General features: G+C 31.5%; 1 protein-coding gene across 1 annotated transcript; it reads left to right on the forward strand.

The window, feature by feature from the left end:
- The first annotated feature begins 14,335 nt into the window (after positions 1 to 14,335).
- LOC139877847 (protein FANTASTIC FOUR 2-like) lies at positions 14,336 to 15,549 on the forward strand. Its single transcript, XM_071865253.1, has one exon. The coding sequence runs from the start codon at positions 14,439 to 14,441 to the stop codon at positions 15,387 to 15,389; it is 951 nt and encodes a 316-aa protein (XP_071721354.1). The 5' UTR covers positions 14,336 to 14,438; the 3' UTR covers positions 15,390 to 15,549.
- Positions 15,550 to 20,807: the final 5,258 nt, after the last annotated feature.

Raw genomic sequence — 20,807 nt, forward strand, 5'->3', positions numbered from 1 at the left:
GATCAATTAATATGAAACGTTTATAATCGATATGAACGGGACATTTCACATATACCGCACCCCACCATTCACCTATTGACATGAAGGTATTATGAGTCCAACAATGTATCAGAACACCAGTAATTTTAAGCCAAACCATCCTTCCTTCAGGCCAACTCGATTCATCCCAAAAAGCAATCTTGTGGATCCATTTTCTTAATGGGTGATTACTCTCATTAACCACTTTTGTAGCAGTCTCCCTTGTGTTGAAAATGAGCATGATGCTAAGCCCCCTAGTGACTTAACTTGAACGTTGTTGAATCCTTCCTCAGTGATGACCTTCACCAGATTTCCACCAATGCTATGACTCTTGGCCTCTCCAACAATTGCATTATCCAGTAGACTTTGGTTAAAGTTATCTTCTTCAACCATGATTAGTTTCACTTTCGTATTGTCCATCTTACCATCTGGGGTTGACCCATGTTTCTTCTTTTTGTTCTCAAGATTGTCCCTTAGGTCGAATGGTGCATCACCTTTCTCTTCGTTTCTTTTGTTGATGAGCCTATCTCTTATATCAAAAGGTGCGTTACCAACCACCTCATTAAATCTTCGCCCATCATTAAAGCAGTCACGGGGTGGACCACCTGTGGAGGCCCCCATATTCGTATGTTTAGCATCATTAATCCCATCATTCCTTGGAGCTCTAGTTGTTGCTCTGAAGATTTTGATAAGTTTTCTATTGATCTTGACTTCTTCTAGTTTTTTCAGCAACACGACATCGTTCCTTACATCCGCAAATCTTACGAAGGCAAATCGTTCACCCCCTTTGAGACGTCTGTTTGCAACATAAATGTCTCTAACTGTGCCATAAGGTTTGAATAATCTCCAGAAATCAACCACCCTCCAATCTTCCGAAAAATTGAAGAACATGTACGACGTAAGATGATTTCCGCCTGACCGATTATTTTGGTTTCCATAGTACCCGTTGTATTGTTCCTGAGCTCTCGCCGCACCTGCTGCACATGCATTCGAAAACCCCGCTCTCTCTATTTCCTCTCTCACACATTCGCTCTCTTTCTTTTTGAAATAACATGATATTTACATGTGACTATTACACACGATTATATCAATGAGTACTTTTACATACGAATTTCCAATGATTACATCTATGAAAAAATCGTGGTCATATGTACAATCTCACAACATATTTACCCATCAATGTAACAAGTTCGTCCACCAATATTGTCGTGGTTAAAATTACCCTCGGATTAAACTTTTCGTGTGGAAACAATTACCAGGTATTACCCATCCACTTGCATTTGTGGGAAATTCGTAGGTATTCGCTTATTACCCACGAATTTAAGCCATTTACCCATGAATTCGAACCGTTGGTGATCGACTAGATTCTTGTAGTATTGTTGGTTAATCTGTTTACTTATGAGCTAGTCCTTTTGATTATAGATTGTTCAATAAGTGTTGATCTTGATGGGTCACTACTACAAAAAAGGAGTTTCGAGACCGGTTTCAAAACATGTTTGCAAAGGTATGAGTTTAGAAAGTTGAGACCGGTTTTAAAACCGGTTCCGTTGGGGTGAGAATAGAGACCGATTTCTTTAAAAAAACCGGTTTGCAATGTCGAATTTTTTTAAAAAAGAAAAATTAACAAACATTCTCATTTTTACAATAGTTGCAGTGACTTATATTCATTGTAATGTTCATGTTCGAAGTCAGTATGGTAGTTTATTACATCCTCACAAGTTATCATGAATTTTGTTTTTCATTATGTTAAGTTCTTTGTCTTCTAAGTCACTAAATCCATTGTTATTTAAGGCCGTCATTTTTAAGGCCATCATCGACCTGCAAATTTTCAGAACATAAAGCCATCATCTTTAGCAAAAGCAAAAATAGATTCTAAATCAATAAAATACAACGGCAACTTACGATGGCTACTTTTATTATCTTATCTTCAACATATATTGGTGTTGTGATGACCAAACAGCTAGCATAATCTGCATCATATTTACATTCAAATTAACTAAAGTAGGAATTGAAGGTGATAAAAGGAACGTACATGGTGAGCTGTTGTGTGTTTACCATATCGATTCTTTGATGAAATACCATAATAAAGAGATATAGTTCTTGTGATGGTGTGTGAATAGAGATATGTATGTGTTGGTGATTGAAAATGAAGATTTTGGTAAAAAGAGGTGAAGAAATAAAGGATAAAATGATCAGATTTTGAATGTTATAAAAATTTTAAACTCCCGCATAAAACATCGAGATTGGTTATTTATATATATATAAATTGTGGTAAATGGTGTCAACCTATGATTGGTTAACACCATTCGTTAATAGTAACTTTTTTTTTTTTCAAAACATGATTTGCCCAACACCCCCCAAACCACTAACCCAACACCATCCGGATCCCCTGACCTGCTCCACCAACCCGACCCGAATACCCGCTACTGCAGCTGCTACTGTAGCTACAATACCTTTTTTTTTCCGAAACCAACCCGCAGCGAAAGCGCGGGCCAAAAAACTAGTTAACAAAAAAACAGGTTTGCAAAGTTGAAAACGGTTATTTACAAAAAACAGGTTTGCAAAGTTGACTTTCGGAACCGGTTTTTCGTAAAAACCGATTTCCCAAAACCGGTCTCTTTTGCCTATCAGAACTGGTTTTTACCCGTTATCCACAAAACCAGTTTTGAAAAGAGGTTTGGATACTCATTTGTGTAGTAGTGGGTGCAAAAGATCGTACACGAACAAATTTAGGGAAAATAGTTTAGGACAAAAGTATATTCCATGATATAATTTTTTTGCCATCCTTTTTATACGTCATATGCTTTCTAAGTTTGGAGATGCTAGTGTGTAGTGAGGTCGACAACTTTACAAAACCATGTATGTTGATGTAAAATGGTCATGTGATCTTAAACAAATCTAATCATTCTCGTCATTACTTATAGACAAAGGAAGTAATATGTCTTGCAATAAGTTGTAGACTCTTGATTATAGTATGAGGGAGTCAATGTGCTCGTTTGAGTTCACGATGTCCGAAGTTTATCTGCTATGAGGGAGCTAATGTGTTCATTCTTACGGGGTTCCTTATTAAAAAAATTTTGTGTACAATATCACTATTAATAAAAAAAAATTTCAAGTAAATGGATAGTGCACTTATTATTATTCAAGCTAACATAGCGAAAGGGGTGATGATTCGTGTATATATATATATATATATATATATATATATATATATATATATATATATATATATATATATATATATATATATATATATCACTAGTTCTTATTTGTACAGAGCTAAATTATAGGTGTTAAAATGTTGTCTTGTATCACTACTAGAAAATATGACATTAGCTACAGCAAAATCTGTCCCTAATCCGTACCAAAACGGGTTTAAAGACGGATATCGTCCGACCCTAAAATCGCCCTCGAAAAATTTTAGGGACGGATTTTGCGACGACCACAATATTTAGCGACAGATTTTCGACTGTAGCTTTTAGGGACGGATTTGCTTCAGATTGCCTTCGGTTTTTTCCGACGGATTTGCGACATTATTATTAGCGACGGATAATGTTTCCGACGGATTTGGCGACGGATTACGGACGGGTGTATCTGCGACGGATTAGGGACGAAAGTGTTTAGCAAGCAACAGCCTATTCCGTCTTAAATCCGTCGCTAAATATTGTTTTCCAAGTAGTAAATTTTCTGTTGTTCTAGCTACTGAATTCAGTTTTCTTATTCAAAAATCAAAACAAAAATTACTAAAAACACTGAATTATATTAAACATCTTAGATATCCATACATCATCCACATTCATTGTTCAAAAACAAACTACCATCTTGATCCTAAAACAAACTACCATCTTGATCCTAAAACAAACTACCGTTCATCAACAAAACGACAAATCTAAGAATTTGGTAAGTTCAAATACGGAAGTTTGGTAGATGCTTTTTGATTTCGGCCAACTTCTCGAGCATCTCTCTCCTAACTTCATCCGCCGCACTTTTACTATTTTCGACTTGTTTTTTAAGACGCTCCTCACGGGCTTCCATCTCTCTTTTTGCAATTTCGTGAGCTTCAAGCATCTTTTCCTGACTCTCTTCCATATCCCTTTTTGTTTTTTCATGTTCTTCACACATCTTCTCCATCGTTTGCTTTATTTTTTCTACCTACAAAATAAGTAACACATAGAAATAAATACAACATAAAGATTGGTATAAAGATTGGTGATATTTATCAAATACATATATAGCAAATACATACAATATATATATATATATATATATATATATATATATATATATATATATATATATATATATATATATATATATATATACACTTACGAATTTATATATTTGTCCTGTATTACGAAAGTTTTTATGACATTTAGTACTTTGTAAATGTATCATAAACAAAAATTCCTAAATGTGAAATCAGTTTTACAAATTCAGTTTTATTGTAGTTGGGAAATTTATCATAAACACTTTCATAATAATACATAACATATATATAATTTCCCAAGTTTGTATAGGCACAATGTGATATAGTTCCGACTTTCAATTACTTTTACAGCCTCCCAATTTTATTGGCAAAAGTAGCATGTGAAAAACATACCACATCCAATGTAAACCAATTTTCATTTCAGCACCAAACTGTGGCATAAGTAGCATGTAAAATTTTGTATATATTAGAGTACTATAATAAAAGTGAGTAATAAAGATAAACACATATATAAAGAATAATTGTGGGTAAAATGATGACTAAACTGAACCCGTGACCAAAAACATGGGTTAATAAATAATTAAAAAAACACACATACCTCTTCAACCCGGGTCTAGCATATGAGCTACCACTATCATCAGCAGAGGGTGTGCCCGTCAACACAAAACTTGGATCAGAAGACGTACCAGAACAGTAAGATCTCCCTTTCTTTCTCACTCCAGTAGCCCATTCCCACAACTCTTGATCATGCTTCGGATGATTGTCAACTTCCGGGCCATACCTCTCAATCATAAACTCTCTTAACAGTTCCTGTTATATATGGATTTATATAAATATTAATGTCAATATCGCTAAGTAAACAACCTAACAATATAATCGTAGATCTAAATTCAGAAATAAATCATGCATCGGGTAAAGAAAACTTACCACAGCCTCACGTGCCCTATCATCGATCAAGCCATCAGATGAACAGCTACCCTCCCCCTCAACTCTCCTTTCTTTCTTTGTATGTGTGCAATTAGAAAATCCAAAGACGATAGTTTGCAGCCTATTTTTTCTTCCTACAAAGATTACATCAAAAGTGATTAGAATTTAAGCAAGGTTATACATTAAACAAAAAACTTGAGATATCTTACAAGTTGCTCTCGAAATGAAACAAAACCGGCAGAGCCTGTACAATGGTGGCCAGCAACAAATTTAGCCTTGTTTGCTTTCTTCGCCCTTGCTTTCTGTAGCCATTCAGATTTATTCCAATGATCCGCGACAAGTTTCTTCCAGTGTTCTTGCCTCATCCAGGTTGGGTTATAAAGGAGGATGGGAGATAAATCATCATCGGTAGCTGGGTTTCCAGCAGCTTCAGCCTGCACATATGCTGACTCGCGAGCAGCACTTAAACGATCTGACAATCTTCTTGCAATAGAGGCATTAAATACGTCATGAACAAACACATCCATTGTCCGATCCCAACAATACTTATGCTGAAAATAGTACATATTAAACTTAAGTATATAGCTTCATAACATATAACATAAAAATATTATTATTATTATTATTATTATTATTATTATTATTATTATTATTATTATTATTATTATTATTATTATTATGATTATTATTATTATTAACTAGTTGATAGAACCATGTTATATCAAATTATACTAACTAGTTGATAGAACCATGTTAATAACAACCTTAAAACTCTCAAACATCATAGTTTTATTATCAGCGGGGGCACTTGTCCATGTTGGCCATTCTCCACGGTAATAGTTCTTCAGAATCGTAGTGATTGCGCGAGTAATTTGACCATTATCAGCTTTACCGCTACCTTTGGCAAAACTGCACAATTAAAAAAAGAAACGGTTAGCATTAAACTTTAACATTGACAAAATACAAATAACATATATAATACTTACCGTGACCTATCGGGAGTAACAGAAATCCACACCTTATTTTGATTGTCTATATTAATGTCAGGTGCATTTGAACCTAGTTCTGCTTGAGATGGCGGTGCATCTGAACATGGTCGTGCTTGAGAAGAAGGTGATCTAATCTCCGGAACATTAGTTCCATTGAGGTTGTCTAATCCATCATTATGGTCCATATGTTCATCTTCGGTATCATCATAAGATATATACCGTGATACATTGCTGCCATAATTACCTCTACCTCTAGAATTACGCCCGCGCACACGCCCACCTCTAACTTGACTTGTACGACTAACACTACGCCCAGCTGAGCTTCGTCCTGACATGTTTTTAATACCAAATAGCTAAAATATAAAATTAAAAGTCAACTTCAAACAATCTAAATTGTTACGAATTCATAAACTTTCACTACAAATACATAAGTTTGCACTAGAAATCCACAAAAACATAATATTTGAATAACTACTATAGTGACGAAAACAAAAATAATTGGTACATAACCATTTATTTTACACATACATACTCACAACAAATAGTACCATAGCATTTTATACATACATACTCACAAAAAAACATAATAAAGACAACTCTTGACCACATCAATTTTATTCCACCAAACTCTTCAAACTCTTTGACTGCATATATTTTAGCTTTATACTGATTAATAAATTACATAAAGACAATTACTCATGAACAGGAACAGGGTACATGCCATCTTCTTTGATTGATAAAAACTAATTAAGTAGAAAATCAAAACATTGCAAGACATGAATAGAACGTACCAACTTCATGTATTTTCATCTTTAAGAAACAGTCAAAATGTAACAAAGATTTACAATTTGTGATTTTATAATTTTCATCTATACAAACTGTAATCAGCGACTTAACATAAAAGTTTAATAATCCATAACAAAAATTAGAATAACAATGTTTACTATAATTACATATACAATTAGATTGAGAACAAACCTTCGAAAATTTAGAATTGAGATGGTTGATGAGAAGTAGTTGAGACTAGAGAGGGTTAGGGTTTTTGAGGCTTGATAGAGAGAGAACCCCAAGAACAAAATTAGGGGAAATGTACTGCGTACTCCGTATATAATTTTCTTTTTATTTGTCAAGTTTTTAAAATGTTTAAAATATTTGGGACAAGTAGCCAACCCCAAAGTGAATGGTGATGGGCGGGAACTAAAATAAGTTTGGAGCCAATTCATAAATATAAAAGACTTTTTAAGTGTTCTACATAATTAAAATGATGATAATTGTTGTCATATTTAACCACGTTTTCAAGTGTTTTACATACGGAGTAATTAAAATGATGATAAATGCATCTATACTAATTAACAAATATTTTAAAAATAATAAGTAGCGTATAAAAAAAACACACGTACGAGTATGCATATATTCACTAACAACGATTATGAAATTATATAATAAAACACTAGGGTTGAAGAGACCTCATCACTTGTCGGGAGGGGACTCCGACGGGTAGAACTAGAGTTGAAGAGAGATATAAAGAAGCCAAAAGATAAGCTAAGAATGCTGTAGCTCGTGCAAAAGAAAAGGCATATGAAGATTTGTATAGGAAACTACACTCCAAAGAAGGAGCAAATGATATCTACAGGACAACATAGATTGTGGAAGGATCAACCAAGAGGAAGTAAGATCGACATATAATTTATTGATGTATAAATGTTATATTTGATAATATATATGTATTCTAAAACAGAGTATTTATATGTCTTCATTCGTACTAGCAAACTCGAAAAAATATCAATTATAAAAAATATTCGTCCCAAAATCGTCCCTAATAATCTGATTTATCGACGGATTAGGGACGACCATATATTTTATTTTTCTAAATTACGATTTCAACGAAAACATATAGACACTCATTCCTAAATGCATTTATATTTGCTAACAAACATTTTAAAAAATACTAGTTAGCATATAAATGCAAACACTTGTTCGGGTATATACATAGTCGATAACAACGATTATGTAACATATATATAAAAATACTAGATCGGATGTATACATATAACAAACATAAAATGTATTGATGTATATGTGTTATATTTGATAGTACAAGTGTATCCTAAGACATTTTGGTACTTATAAATGTTCATTCGTACTCGTAAACTCAATAAAATCTCAATTATAAAAAACAACCGTCCCAAATCCGTCCCTAATATTTTGATTTACCGACGGATTAGGGACGGCCTAATATTTATATATTTTTTAAAATTACGATTTAGACGAAAACGCATAGATACTTATTCCTAAATGCATCTATATTAGTTAACAAACATTTTTAAAATTACTAAGTAGCTTATAAATGCAAACACTCGTACGGGTATACATATATTCACTAACAACGATTATGGAACCTATATCAAAAACACAAGATCGAAGGAATAGATGCAACAAACGTATCATGTATTGATGTATATATGATATATTTGATAGTATAAGTGTTTAAAGACATTTTAGTACTTATACGTGTTCATTCGTTCTCGTAAACTTGATAAAACCTTAATTATAAAAAACATCCCTCCCTAATCCGTCCCTAATATTATGATTTTACCGACGGATTAGGGACGAATTTAGGGACGAAGCAAATCCGTTGGTAATCTGTCGCAAAGCATTATATTTAGGGACGAATTACGGACGGATTTATGGACGTAGCTAATCCGTTGGTAATCCGTCGCAAAACTTATATTTAGGGACAGATTACCGACGAATGAGTTATCGTAGTTAATCCGTCGCTAAACCGTCGCAAATGTGGGTTCGTTGGAAACCCGTCAAAAAGCCGTCGGTATTTAGGGACGGAATTTTTGACCGTCACAAATCCGTAGCCAATTCCAGATTTTCTAGTAGTGTATAATGAATATTCTTTCAAAAAAAAAATAATAATGAACATATTTTGGTGTACGAATAAAAATAAATGGTATATAAAATGGTATGAATATATTTTAGCCCCGAGCCATGTAGGAGACGTGAGATCCTGGCATAAAAAACCTGCTCCCAACCATTGTAGTATTCGTGAGATGATGGCTTTTTTCTGCATTCACTCCCATTGTATCTTACTCGAGTCCTTATTAGCATTTTTGAGTTGTAATTTTGTGAGTTCATATATATGTAATAGGTTGTATCTGTTTATATTCGTTATAAAATTTTTTGACTTTTCAAAGAAAAAAAAAAAAAAGCGACAGTAAGGAAACATAGGAAAAAATTGTATTACGGAGTAATTGATAAAAAGACGCGATTCTAAGAGGAGAATATAAAGCAAAGTTATGACCTAAAAATCACCTTGTCTCTTTGTAGGCTCACTTTTGCTCATGAAAGAAGAGTGTGCCAATCATAATGCTTTTGCAAACCAAAATAAAAGTTGTACCGGCAAATTGATTTTTTTAGTATTTCTCAAAGTAACCAATCAAATTTAAATGCTTCACATTTATAGCCCTCAATTAATCCATCCTTTCCCAAAGTGCCTCACAATTTCCAAGTTTCCTTTTTATTTTTGTAGATTAATTAATAGATTATGACAACTTAGTCATGCCTTTTTGTTTCTATCATTAATTCCTTTTTAAAAATATTATATATAGTGCTAGGATCAAGAGGGAAGTAACCATTCGGGGGGAAGCGGGGGAAAGCAAAAACTTTTTTTCTTCGTTGTTTGAAAAAACTTTGTTCACGAACATTATAGATGAGATGAAAATATGAACATTTAGTAGAGACACTTTGTGATAAATGTTTTTATTTTGGCGGAAAAACGCTCGAAGAAGTAATATATAACAATTATCGTATTTTTCGAGCGTATTTTGAGGTTTTAGCTATTGGGGTTTAGATATTAGGGTTTAGATATTAGGGTTTATAGGGTTTAGATTTAGGATTAGGTTGAGTTTTTAACACGAACGGTTTAGAGTTTAGGGTTTAGGGTTTAGGGTTTAGGGTTTAGGGTTTATTCCCATAAACCCAAAACACCAAACCCTAAACCCTAAACCCTAAACCCTAAACTCTAAATCGGGCTAAATTTTACTTCACAAAATATGGAAAAAAAACGTTCATATTCTTCACGAACAATATTATCTTGAATGTTATTTTTGTCGATCATTTTTCCGCCTAAATAATAACATTCATCACGAAGTGTCTCTTCTAAATGTTCATATTTTCGTGTGATCTTGATGCCGGAAAAATTTTTTTCAAAAAAACGAATTTTTTTTTTTTTGCTTCCCCCCGCTTCCCCCCGATTGGTTACTTCCCCATTGATCCTGCCATATATATATATATATATATATATATATATATATATATATATATATATATATATATATATATATATATATATATATATATATATATATATATATATATATATATATATATATTTTTAAAAAAGGAAATAATATTATCACTATAAATTAAATGAAACTAAAAAATGATGTCGTTTTAGCATATATAGTGATAGTGATTGTAGTTTTAGAAAGCTCTAACAAATTTTATTTTGTGTTTTAATTATTACTATTTTTAAAATAAAAAAAATCTTAACATGATATTGTATTTTTTTACGGCAAAAAAAAAAAAATATATATATATATATATATATATATATATATATATATATATATATATATATATATATATATATATATTTTTTTTTTTTTTTTTTTTTTTTTGCCGTAAAAAAATGCAATATCATGTTAAGATTTTTTTTTTATTTTAAAAATAGTAATAATTAAAACACAAAATAAAATTTGTTAGAGCTTTCTAAAACTACAATCACTATCACTATATATGCTAAAACGACATCATTTTTTAGTTTCATTTAATTTATAGTGATAATATTATTTAAAGATCCTGTGGTACATACAAACGACAAGACAAAATTACTCCCGTCGTCCTTGAACTTATATCGAAATTGCTGACGTCGTCCTTAAACTTTTTTTTTTGCTCGCGTCGTCACTAAACTTGTAAAAGATAACGTTAGTCGTCCTTCTGTTAAGTTGCCGTCTCTTTTCTCTGTTAACTAAAAGCATGTGCTAGACATGTGAGGGTAAAATGGTCTTTTCATTGTTTGTTCCTTTTAAATACGTTTAAATAAAAAACAAATTCATTAATTATTAATTTTATATTAATTAACTATATCAAAATTAAATTAAAATCAAAAAACTATTTGTACTTTTTTGTTTGTCACCGATCGTATACATCGTATACATACAAACAAACAACAAATTCCATTCCCAAATATCACTTTCATTTTCATACACAACAATATTTTCAAACACACTCATTGATTATATACATATGCATCGATCAGTTGCAGAATACGGAGTATTTTTTAGCAAACCATCGTCTTCACCAGGTTCTGATTGCACCATCGTTTGTTTCTCAGATCCACACCTTCGATTGCACCTTCGATTGCACCATCATTCATCCTTCAACCTTCCGATTAAAGAAGTGGGTTTAACCGGAGTTCATGGGTCAAATTTGAATCAGATCTGGGACAGATTTGGGTCTGATTTGGATCAAATCTAAGAAGTGTGTTAATGGTGAAGTTTTTGATAGTGAAGCTGTTGATGATGACGTTGTTGATGACAATGATGTTGTTGATGAGCATGATGTTGCCGATCTATATGTCGATTTAGATTTTTGTATATATTATTGCTATATGCAATTTTGAGTGTTTGAAATAGAAGTAGAACATGGTTGATGTATAAGAAAGTGAGTTTTCTTCCCCTTAATCTTCTTCTTTTTGTTAAAATTTTGATAATCGTTCGTTAGCTAATGTTGTTGGGTTTTTAAAAAGATATATATTTGTCTCATTCGTGATCTCTATCTGCTATCTCAGCATATTACTCGAGTTTTTCTGTGCATACATGTAGTTCGAGTCAATGTGTGCTGGTGTGTGTTTGATTCGAGCTAGTTTTCATATCTGCTGCTGCTAGATGTCTTGTATCTAGAGTGGCTTGAGTTGTAATGGATCTTTGCTAATATAAATATATTTGAATGTTTGCTTTTCAAAAAAAAAAAAAGTTATATATTTGCTAAAATGGTTGTTGCATTGAAAATTATAATTTTATTGTTTAATTGAGATTTATTTTTAGTTTTTAAAGTTTGGATTTGGATTTAGATGTGTTAATATACTACGAATAGCATTTATAATTTTGTAATGAAAAAAATAGAAGGTTAGGTGAGAAAAAAAAAACTAGGGTTTGTGCAATATTGGGGAAGAAGAAGAAGAAGAAGAAGAAGAAGAAGAAGAAGAAGAAGAAGAAAGTAAGAAAGATAAAATTACGTTGGTCGTCCCTGTAAAAGAGATAAAATGACATAATTGCCCTCACATGTCTAGCACATGCTTTACGTTAACGGAGAAAAGAGACGGCAACTTAACAGAAGGACGACGAACGTTATTATTTACAAGTTCAGTGACGACGTGAGTAAAAAAAAAAGTTTAAGGACGACGTCAGCAATTTCCATATAAGTTCAAGGACGACGGGAGTAATTTTGCCAAACGACAATGATTGAAATTGCAATGGCTCGCTCTTATCATCTTACAAACATTGGACGAAAACATTGATTGAAAAAAGCGAGCACATTGAAAATATAATGACACTACATAACATGACATTGTATTTAGAATGTCTATTTTGTGTTAATAAATGAGTTTTTGACATGACATTTGGATGTTCAAACAGAAACAGTGGACAAGTGAATTGACACGTAGGAAGTATAATCTTACATTTATAAATTTTGGCAGTGTAAATATAAATCTTTATGAATACGAAAGTAATTAATAGCTACAATCATATGCTAAATATATATATTATAAATATAAATGTAACTATATCACAAAAATAACTATCGTTATAGCAACTAACACCCGGTCAGACCATCTTCCAATTATTTCTATTATTTTGACATAGCGGTGATGTCGCAATGCTAAATCACAAAAGTTTGATACAACCTGTTTTGAATATAGTGGTTATAAAACTTCTACAAGTTATTATTTCTATTATTTCAACATAATGGTGTTAAGATTCAAATTATTTCAGTTAAAACTAGTGATATGATGTTGCAATGTAACATATATATTTAAATTTATTGTTCAGAACTTGTTTAGAATATAGTGTTTAATTTACATTACCAAATGTTACTCTTGTGTCAACTAGAGATATTTTGTTGTTGGTGTACAATAAAAAACATAACGAGAGAAGGATGAATTACCGTTTTTCAGGAAATAAAATTTTGAGAATATGAAAAGAGAAATCCACTAACCACGCGGCTTGTCTGAGTGGTCACTGAGTTGCCTAATGAAGCACATCACTCGGGTTCAATTTCTGACTATGCCAATTTGTTTAAAAATGGAGTGTGACTTGAGGGTGCGCATAATGCGCAATTCACCCGGTATCAGGTCTCGCGCTCGGGAAGTTTGATTACCCGAAGTTTTACCTTCAATGGGGGAGCCAATGTGCTCGTTTCATAGGAGAGTTTCCTCGTTTACCTAAAAAAAAAAAAAATGAGAAATCCAACCAGGCAACTACAAAATAAATATATGTTTGGAAGTTTTTAATGCCAAAAAAAGTATTTTGAGAGGTCTTTTTCAATTGGAGTGGATAACCCGTTTTAGCAAAGGTTTATTAGAATTGAGCTTTTACGTACTAATTGACATTTTTTTTATGTGTGTATGTATGTGTGTAGCGTTTTTTTTTTTTTTTTTAATAAAAACTTTTGAAACGCCATTTTCATTGGACTAAGCAAGATGATTTTTTTGTTAAAAATGATTAAGTGAAATGATATATCTCATTTTCATATTAAAAAACCTTAATAAAGGTTTACTCAATATATATATTGAAAAATTGAAATTATCTGCATATTCAAATTAAAAATACATGTGAAAAAACTATAAATTAAAGAAAAATCCAACCTTTCATAGACAAGTTCGAAGAATGTCTACGTGTTCCTTTTCATTTGATAATAAAAATGTGTGGACAAGTAAAAATGTTTCATAAATATTTTTTTTTTAAAAAACCAATAAAAATTAAAATTCCAGTTGCAATAAAAAGTTGCCTTTTCCACCATTTTCTCATACCACTACTCTTTTTGCACCTATAAATACAAGCTTCACCCTTTCACCATTTTTTTCATGTCATAACCACACTCCCCACATCAACTTATCTAAAAAACTCACCCTATTTTTTACCCTTTTTTTAAATAATAAAAAGGGTCCATTTTTGTTTATTTATTTCGTTTTCGTCTTTCTTAAATTATTTTTCTTGATTTCAAAAATGGCATCATCCATTGTTTGTCAAGGTTTACAATCTTGCCTTGAACATGAAGTAACCTTATCTTTGCCAACTAAAATTCAAGAAACGAATAATGTTGAAGTAAAAATTAATAATGGGTGGAGCTTTTCTAAAATTCTTGATCAAACCCCATCAATAAATTCCAAGAATTTTGATCAAAACGACAACGTTTACATCCACCCTTTGGATAAACGTAGTGCATCATCATTGAGTACTAAAAGCTTAGAAATGTGTACGGAGAGTTTAGGAAGTGAAACAGGAAGTGATGTTTTAAGTGAAAGTGGTGATGACTTTTCTTTTATTTCTGATGAAGAAAGAGAGAGATTAAGAGCTATTCAAAAGTCAAAGTTTGACCAGCATTTTGATCGGAAAGTACGCCGGAGTAGTGACTTCCCGCCGCCATTGACTTCTATTAGTGGGTCAAATGGTACGGTCAAAGTCAATCATCATAGAGAAGGTGGGCGGTTAGTTATAAAAGCAGTTAGTTTTTCTAATCGTGGTACAAATTTTCAAGTGGAACGTACAAATGGTACACTTAAGCTTTCTTTGTTGAAAAACGTTTGTGTAAATTATGAAAGTGAAGGGGTTAATATCGAAAGTTCTGAAAGTGAAAGGGTTGAAATTGAAAGTTTTGAAAATGAAGGAATTGAAATGGAAAATTATGATGAAGGTGGTATGGAATCAGAAACTGAATACGATAACGATAACGATAACGACAACAATAACAACGACGATAACGATGATAATAATGAGGTGGGGGTGATTGTTGCAGAAGATGAAGAAGAGGGTGGTGGTTGGCGGTGGGATATGGACGGAAACCGGTGGACTATAGCCGGAAAAGGGGAGTTGAGAATGCTAACAAGGTGTAAGGAGGGTGGAAATGAGAATAAAGTGTTCGCAAATTGGGGTTCATCTTGGGTGGCAATTTCTTAAAAATCAAATTAAAATAAGAAAAAAATTGATTATTGGTATTTGAAGAATTTTTCTAATCTCAAATTATATTATGATTTTATGTTTTTTCTTTCATTCTCTGATGCTGTGGAATTGTTTTTGATATCCTATTTATAGGGTATTTTCAAATTTCTAATGTAGTAGGTAGTTATTATGGTTATGAAATTATCATTTCTATTTTATCTTCTGTTGTTTTCTTTTATCTATGCAATAATCTTTATAGTATAATTTATGTTTTGTGTTCACTAAATGAAAGTGATTCATATACTATTATTCCATCCATTCTAATTTAATAGGTGGATTCTAATTTAATAGTCCACCTATTAAAAAACATGCAATTTAAGAAAAAATGATTGGTACATGTATTTTTTCTCTACTTTTCAACTTTATTTCTTACTTTTACAGAAGCTTTACGTACATTTTTGTGTTACTTAAATAAAGTAAGAGTATAAAAGTATTATAACAATTATTCTTATTTATTTATGGAAATCAACTATTAATTTAGGACATAGTAAAAAAGAAAGATGAACCATTACTATGGAAAGGAGGGAGTAATTGTTTTAATACATTGTTTTGTTGAATGTGCTTTATGAATTTTTATTCTCCGCAATAAAACATTACTCGATATAAATACATACGATGGTGTATGAAGAATATTTGGTTATGTTATATATCAGCATTCTTGGGGAAAAGATGCCGTATGGTTTAAACTGTATGGAGTAATTCATCAAACACGTTTTTGAAAATGATATCTTCGTATATCTAGATGGACTAAAACTTTCAATATAATGTGCAAAAAGAAGATTGAATTTTCATCCTAGCTCTAGTTTACTTGTGCTGTTGTGCATGCACTAATATAATGCACCGAAACAAGTTTTGCTATAAACATCAAGTCTAATTAACGAGTTAAAATATAGAATTTTTTGGCGGGAACGTATGAATCCCAACTCCTATTATCGTACCAGTATGGTCAAATGTTTGTTTTATGAATTCGGTATACCCGCTACTCCCAAATGCGGGATGGGAAAAAAGTTGGGGGTGCCACTACTCCCAAATGCGGAACCATTTGTCTCCATGTGACCCCCTGCATGATTATTGTGTGTCAGAAAATGTGGGAGGGGTACCGCTACTCCCAAATGCGGAACCCTCTAAATATTGCAACCCAAGTATTCACATGCATGGCGTCAGTTTGAATATGATCCATGGCGTCAGTTTGAATGCATTGCTCACATGCATACAATACATAGATTGATCACTGAATTGTAACATCATTATTGTATATTTGTATGTACGTGATAATTTTTTGCCCATAAATTTAGTCGAAAACACTTGCATTCACTTGCCCATAAATATAGTCGAAAACACTTGCTTTTTCTTGACACGTACTGATTATTAGGGTTAGGGTTAGAGGGTTCTGCATTTGGGAGTAGCGGTACCCTCCCACATTTTCTGAAGCAACGTAAACATGCAGGGGTCACATGGAGACAAGGGGTTCCGCATTTGGGAGTAGCGGCACCCCAACTTTTTCCCCATCCCGCATTTGGGAGTAGCGGGTATACCGGTTTCATAAAACAAATATTTGACCATACGGGTACGATAATAGGAGTGGGGATTCATACGTTCCCGCCAAAAAATTCCGAAGAAATAAGAAGATAGAAAATTTGGGCGATGTAAACAACAAAAAAAAAAAAAAAAAAAAAATTAATACAGTTATTATTAATTATATGATTGTATTAATTATTTTATTATTATTAGAAATAAAAGAATAGACATGTCTTTAAACTTGTTCCATTCGATACCTACAATACGTAGTGGTACCAATAGATCGTGAGGAGCAACAAGGAAGCTTCCAACGTTTAGGTCATTATCATATCATCTATCCGTACACTTCTGATTACAAAATAAACACATATGTTTTTTGCGTTGGAAATAGAATATTCTCTATTTAGATTTAGATTTCATAACCTTCAATTCCTTTAGTTATGTGTTTATTTAAGAGACAAACACTTTTCTTTTTTTTAAGTAAAGGGGGGAAGTAAATTATTATTTTTTTTTTGAATTTTTTTTAAACATTAAAATCACATAAAAATATAAACATTTAAAAAAACATTTTGTGATTATTGTTATTATTTTGGTAAAAAAAACGCTTGAAGAAATAAATTATAATATGCATCATGAGTAATGTTTTAATTTGGGTTTTTTTCATCATTATTTTTTTTTCATCTTATGTGAATATTTTTTTTCAAAATTTAGCCCGATTTAAAGTTTACGGTTTATTGTTTTGGGTTTAGTCCCTAAACCCAAAACATTAAACCATACACTCTAAACCGTTTGTGTTAAAAATTAAATTTAAACTCCAAACCGTAATTTCAAAACCCTAATTTCTAATCCCTTATATGATGCATGTTATCATTTATTTCTTCAAGCGTTTTCCCGGAAAAATAATAACATTTATCACAAAATGTCTTTTTTAAATGTTCATATTTTCATGTAATCTTAATGTTTGAGAAAAATTTAAAAAAATAAAATAAAATAAAAATTACTTCTCCCCAAAAGTGCGCCTCTTGATTAAAACAATATATATATATATATATATATTAAATTTTAGATCTCATGCATTTCACGAGTGATAGAAATAACCGTGCATAATTTATTGAGTTTATCAACCAATTATTATTTGTGAGCTATAGATGGAATAATATTAATATAATGTTGTATGATATGTGTAAGTTACATACATGTATACTTATCGTAAGCTATAATCATTTACATATAACTAGTGTTCGAACCCTCGCTTCGCGCCGGAAGTTCGGTTTTTAATGTATTTTATTGCGTTTAGTTTGTAAAAATTTTTTGTGGCTAACGATGATGTTGTTGAAATGCAACTCGAGTCGAACTAAAAGGTATAACCCGTGAAAGATTTAAATGTTATTTAAAATTAACAATATATGTGCATCTCCGCGTTTCGCTATGGAGTTGTCGACTTTTAAAAATTTAACGGGGAATTAACGTGTATGAAAAGTACCCCAAATATTTAACGTTTTTTAAAAAGCGCCCGTTTTGCGTATAGCTAGTGACATTGTGTTCCTAAAATTATTTCGAGTTTAACGATGGTGGCGGAAAAATTTAACTCGTTGCGAGTGCGAAGATATGGCCCGTTGAATATTTGGGTGGAGTTTGTTTAAGTTTTTTTATGAGAATGGTTAATTGACACTTTACCCCCTGTTTGGGGGGTGGATTTATTTTTTTGGATAAAATGTGGGGTGGTTTGTGGTTGAATTTGAAAAAAAAAAAAGGAAAAAGTCGAAAATACCCCGATTAATATTCATTTGGCCTATGTCTTTTAGAATATAGGTATAATATAATATAATTGAATTGCATTAGAGACTAAGGGGTTGTTTACTTTTTTTTCTTATTAAGATCTATATGGATATAGATGTCAGTATGGATATTGAATAGCTATATGGAGTAATTGATGAATGATTAATGTTGTTTACTTTTTGTGCTGAATAAAAAGTCTGAAAGATAAAATTGACAATTTTACCCTATTAGAGAATATTAATATTTACTGACTACGAACTTTGTATGTAAATAGACATTCACCTAATTTTATCACATAAAATAATGAAATGGATAGAATACAGTAACAATAATAATAAATTAATAATTTTAATCTATAACAATAATAATATTATTATTTAAGAACAAGTGACGATAACCAATTAAACAAATTATAATATATATAATTGTAAGCAATAAACATAAATTCTAGAGAGTTCTGTCATTATTTTACCATAAAATTTACTACAATGTTTTACAAAATCACAACAAACATAAAATTACTTTTTCATTATCACAAGTTGCATTGCTGTTTTGGATTTGAGTTTGGTGCAGTTTTGATTGTTGGTAAAACTCATCTGATGCCATCGAATTTTATCTAATTGAATTAGGAATTTTTAGTGAGAATTAATGAAGAGGTGTATAAATAAAAAAGATCTAGAGGTGAAGATGAGTTGGGAAAAGGTAATATTGCTCAATGAATCTGTGGAGCTTTGAAGAAGAAGCAGCGTGCCCATAAAATGAAATGAAGAAGAGCAGTATTGGCAAAATATGGGAAAAGAAAGGCAAGATGGGGACAACACCCCTTTTGTTGGTGAGCGGCTAAGGTGTTGGGTCAGTTGGGCCCAACCATTAAGTCACAAGTAAACAACTCTAACTTCTTACTGAATAATCATTCCGGGACATTAATCCCCATTAATGCCTAAATAAACAGGCCCTAAAGACATTACCATACTGTAAATCAAAATTAAAAATCAATGATATCACTTATAAACATTTAAAGTAGCAAACGCCTTTTTACATATATCCAACATATCAAACGATATCAATTTCTAACCATTCAACATATCCAATGAATCATTATCTAAGGTCAATCGATGTAAACACTTTTTTTAGACATCAACCATCCAACATACATTAGCAATAACGATTGTTTCTTAATTCATCAGATTAAGAAATATATATTCCTAAAAGAGTTTTATAAAAAAACGTAGCGACACTTAAAAATTCACACACACACACACGCACACACACTATATAGCGACACTTAAAAATTCACACACACACACGCACACACACTATATATATATATATATATATATATATATATATATATATATATATATATATATATATATATATATAGAGAGAGAGAGAGAGAGAGAGACATTTTTATACGAGAACCACAAATAGGGCGAGAACTCTTTAATTACATGGTTTATATACATTTATATTCAATAAATTGCAGATAACTGTTATCTAATGTTCATATCATTGGTAAAAACATGTTCATAACTACAATATATGTTCAATTGTGAATTATATAAAATTTTCTCATGTTACATAAACGCATCTGCACATGTGGACGATAAATTATATATTAAATTTTATAGTTAAATTATTGGTTTTTACAAACTATTTTTTGTTCAATCTTACTTTCCATCAACATTTATATGTGATTCAACCTACTCACATGGAAAATTCTTATAATTTAATGGTTCTCGCAGTTCTCGCCTTTTTTTTGTTCTCTTTTGAACTTTTGATATATATATATATATATATATATATATATATATATATATATATATATATATATATATATATATATATATATATATAGGGGCATGATCAATGGGGAAGTAACCAATCGGGGGGAAGCGGGGGGAAGCAAAAAAAAAAATCTTTTTTTTTGAAATTTTTTTTTCCCGACATCAAGATCACACGAAAATATGAACATTTAGAAGAGACACTTCATGATGAATGTTATTATTTAGGCGAAAAAACGATCGACAAAAATAACATTCAAGATAATATTGTTCGTGAAGAATATGAACGTTTTTT

Source organism: Rutidosis leptorrhynchoides, chromosome 11 (genome assembly GCF_046630445.1).
Source record: "Rutidosis leptorrhynchoides isolate AG116_Rl617_1_P2 chromosome 11, CSIRO_AGI_Rlap_v1, whole genome shotgun sequence".
Classification (NCBI taxonomy): Eukaryota; Viridiplantae; Streptophyta; class Magnoliopsida; order Asterales; family Asteraceae; genus Rutidosis; species Rutidosis leptorrhynchoides.

What these genes read in the sequence shown, in the direction of transcription:
- LOC139877847 (XM_071865253.1), top strand. Translation starts at nt 14,439, where the DNA reads ATGGCATCATCCATTGTTTGTCAAGGTTTACAATCTTGCCTTGAACAT.